Source organism: Gekko japonicus, unplaced genomic scaffold (genome assembly GCF_001447785.1).
Source record: "Gekko japonicus isolate JY-2015 unplaced genomic scaffold, Gekko_japonicus_V1.1 scaffold3766, whole genome shotgun sequence".
Lineage (NCBI taxonomy): Eukaryota > Metazoa > Chordata > Lepidosauria > Squamata > Gekkonidae > Gekko > Gekko japonicus.
This window is the reverse complement of record NW_015169289.1, coordinates 92,207-95,980: the sequence shown is the minus strand read 5'-3', so window position 1 is coordinate 95,980 and position 3,774 is coordinate 92,207. Positions and strand designations below refer to the sequence as shown.

Here is a 3,774-nt window from a genome sequence, read left to right as displayed (position 1 = left end):
TGGATTTATACCCCGCCCTTCACTTGGAGTCTCAGAGCGGCTCACAAACTCCTTTCCTTTCCCCTCCCCACAACAGACACCCTGTGAGGTGGGTGGGGCTGAGAGAACTCTGACACAAACTGCTCTTTTTCAAGGACAGCTGTGCCAGAGCTTGTGACTGACCCAAGGTCACACCAGCAGGTGCAAGTGGAGGAGTTGGGAAGCAAACCCAGTTCTCCCAGATTAGAGTCCGCACACTTAACCACTACACCAAACCACTACACCAAACTGGCAGCTCCCGGTGTTCTGGTGTTCATTCAGTACGAAGCAGCTTCGTAGGTTCATATAAATGTCAGTTTTGCTCTCTCAAGCAATATTTATGAATCATAGGATCACAGAGTTGGAAGGGGTCCTACAGGCCATCTAGTCCAAGCCAGCGTGCTGCTGGAAATATTTAGAATCATCGAATCCCGGAGTTGGAAGGGGCCATGCAGATCATCTAGTCCAACCCTCTGCTCAATGCAGGATCAGCCTAGAGCAGGGATGTCAAACATGCGGCCCGGGGGCCAGATCAGGCCCCCGGAGGGCTTCTGTCAGCCCCGCAGTGGAACTGGCCGTCTTCTGCTTCTTCTTCCGGTTCTGCTGCTGCTGCATCATCGTAGGTTTGCAGCTTACAGATACACACCTGAGCGGCATACTCAAGAGTGCAGCAGCACAGACATTTTGATGCAATCATTCAGAGCAAGAGTGCTGATGTTTTCAGCATGTTTTTATTTTAAGTTTTTAAAAAAGCCCTTTGTGTTTGTGTCCTTTATAAAGTTTATATCGCCGCTACCTGGCATTACATTTTATGACACCCATGGCCCGGCCCGAGAAGGTCTCATTTATGTCAGATCCGGCCCTCATAACAAATGAGTTCGACACCCCTGGCTAGAGCATCCCTGACAAGGGTTTGTCCAGATGCTGCTTAGAGACTGCCGGGGAGGGGGAGCTCACCACCTCCCGAGGCAGCTGATTCCACTGCTGCACAACTCTTACTGTCAAAACTTTTCTCCTAAGATCCAGCGGGTACCTTCCTGCCCTGAATTTAAACCCATGATTGCATGTCCTCTCCTCTGCTGCCAACAGGAACAGCTCCCTGCCCTCCTCCAAGTGGCAGCCCTTCAAATACTTCAAGAGAGAGCCATCCTGTCCCCCCTCATCCTCCTCTTCTCCAGACTGAACATCCCCCAGTCCCTCAGCCTTTCCTCACAGGGCTTGTTCTCCAGGCCCCCGATCATCCTCGTCGCTCTCCTCTGCACCCACTCCGTTCTGTCCACATCCTTTTGGAAGGGAGGCCTCCAGAACTGCACATGATACTCCAGATGCAGCCTGACCAATGCAGTGTTCAGCGGGACTCTGACGTCTTCCGATTTGGATGTTATTCCTCTAACCAACCTAAGCAACCACAAAAAGGCTTTACCTTGTGATCATCGTAGTAAGGATCCAGATCCTCAAGGGGCTCTCCAATGAGCTCTGAGGGAGGGTTTCCATAGAGGGCGGGCAGCTTCTGGAATGCCTGAATATCGAGCTGGGGGCGGGGCTTGTCTTCAGGGGGCGGGTCTTTGCATTCCTTCTTGGCCGCGATGCGTTTCTCAATGGCCGCTAAAGATTCTTGGGTGAACGGGCGGAAGTTGTTGGCACCCAGCATGGTGAAGTCAGCCATCTTGGCATCGCTCCTTCCCAGGAGCGGAATTTACCCTTGGTTGGAGAACTCGCCGTAGAAGTATATCAAATCCGGCAGCTGCACGATACTCTATAAAGAGCTTCATAGGAACAGGGAGAGAAGAAAAAGGAAATTACTGAATAAGAATATTTATTCCCCCAAAAACGTAAATATACACGGAATGTTTTAATTTTCCAGGGGGGTAGCTGTATTAGTCTGTTGCAGCCATTTTTTAAAATTATTTTTTGTCAAGGTGGTAGAAGGACACAATTTCTGAGAAGTGTTTGCGCCCTTACGATTCAATAAACAAAAGCCACTTCTCATTATTAAAGGGGAAAGTATTCCTTAATATCTTATCACACCATGCATAATGCATAGGTGGAAGACGCAAAGAAATATTTTTTGATTTTTGAATACAAATTGGAAGGAAAACATCTTTGCTCTGACGAAGGCAGCTTAGACTCTTGACAGCTTCTACCCGAAAATCTTATTGGTCTCTACGGTGCTATTGGACTCAGAGATAGCTGTTCTAACTTTTTTCTTTTTGTGTGTGTGTCTGTCAATTTGTATGTGTGTCTGTATATGTATGCTTGGGGCTCACGGTTGACTTCTGGTGACTCCTAGTGGGGCTTGGACATTTTAGAGAGGTGAACATAGGAACATAAGAGCACAAGAGAAGCCGACGTTGGATCAGGCCAGTGGCCCATCCAGTCCAACACTCTGTCACACAGTGGCCAAAAACACCAGGTGCCATCAGGAGGTCCACCAGTGGGGCCAGGAGGACACTAGAAGCCCTCCCACTGTTGCCCCCCCAAGCACCAAGAATACAGAGCATCCCTTGCCCCAGACTGAGAGTTCCTCTCTATACCTTGTGGCTAATAGCCACCGATGGACCTCTGCTCCATGTGTTTATCCAATTCTCCCTTGAAGCCCCCCATGCTTGTAGCCGCCACCACCTCCTATGGCGCTGGATTCCATGTGTTCATCACTCTTTGGGTGAAGAAGGACTTCCTTTTATCCATTCTGACCCGACCCCTCAGCAATTTCATGGAATGCCCACGAGTTCTTGTATTGTGAGAAAGGGAGAAAAGCACTTCTTTCTCAACCTGCTCTATCCCATGCATAAAAAAGGTAGCTTGCTATTGCCTGCCTCTACGTCCCAAGCTCTGGTATTCCTTGGAGGTCTCCCTTCCAAGTACCTGCCAAGGTCGGCCCTGCTTAGCTTCCCAGATCTGACAAGATCGGGCTTCCCTGAGCTATCCTGGTCACTGCTGCTCTATCTTTTTTCTGTTTGGCAGAGGGAGAAAGGAAGTAGATATTTCCGTACAACTTCCATAGAATAGATGTCATTCAAACATAGTGCTACTGCCAATTCGGTGGGATCGTAATCTACGGCTCAATCTTTGGCTGATTAACATACCTATTAAACCAGTTCAGATTTCCTGCGTAGATTATCCTGGTGGGCCCCCTGATAGCACCTGGGTTTTGGCCCCTGTGTGACAGAAAACTGTTCAGAAAACTGAAGCATAGCATGAGTATTCGCACGACAAACTGAGCACTGCAGAGATTACATAATAGGATCCTACTTACCCTAAACTGTACACAGCAGTATAAAACACAATCCCTAATAATTCACCCAAGTAACTTTGCAAATCATTTTGTTCAGTGCTACCCTATTGCCTGCATAGAAAAGCCCTCTTAAATAATTCGGTTTTGCATAGTTTGTGGGAAGGCAGGAGGGTGAGAGCCTTCTTGACCTCCCCGGGCAGACCATTCCACAAGGCGGGGGCAACAACGGAGAAGTCCATGTGTACAGGCAGTTGTTGATTTTGCCCATGTTCAAGTTGGCACCAGTGTTCCCTCTAAGCTGAGTTAGTGCGAGCTAGCTCACAGTTCTTTAGCCTTCGGCTCACGCATTTTTGTCTTAGCTCAGGAAGGGTGGCTCCAGAGCAAACTCATTTACGTAGTAGCCAATTTGCCTGCTCACAGCTTTTATGCCGGTAGCTCAGAAAGTAGCATTTTTGCTCACCGGACTCCACAGCTTAGAGGGAGCATTGGTTGGCACCTGCAGAAGGCCCTGCGGACTCGAG

The 3,774-nt window shown here is 48.8% G+C and overlaps 1 protein-coding gene across 1 annotated transcript in view; it reads right to left on the bottom strand.

Moving 5' to 3' along the window:
- LOC107114972 (sodium channel protein type 5 subunit alpha-like) overlaps window positions 1-1,684 on the bottom strand; it is a gene marked incomplete at its 3' end in the record, with an annotated part of 30,020 nt that extends 28,336 nt beyond the window's left edge. The window contains exon 1 of the mRNA XM_015416579.1: window positions 1,442-1,684. Coding sequence (XP_015272065.1) covers window positions 1,442-1,684 — 243 coding nt within the window. The remainder of the gene's footprint in view (window positions 1-1,441) is intronic.
- Window positions 1,685-3,774: the final 2,090 nt, after the last annotated feature.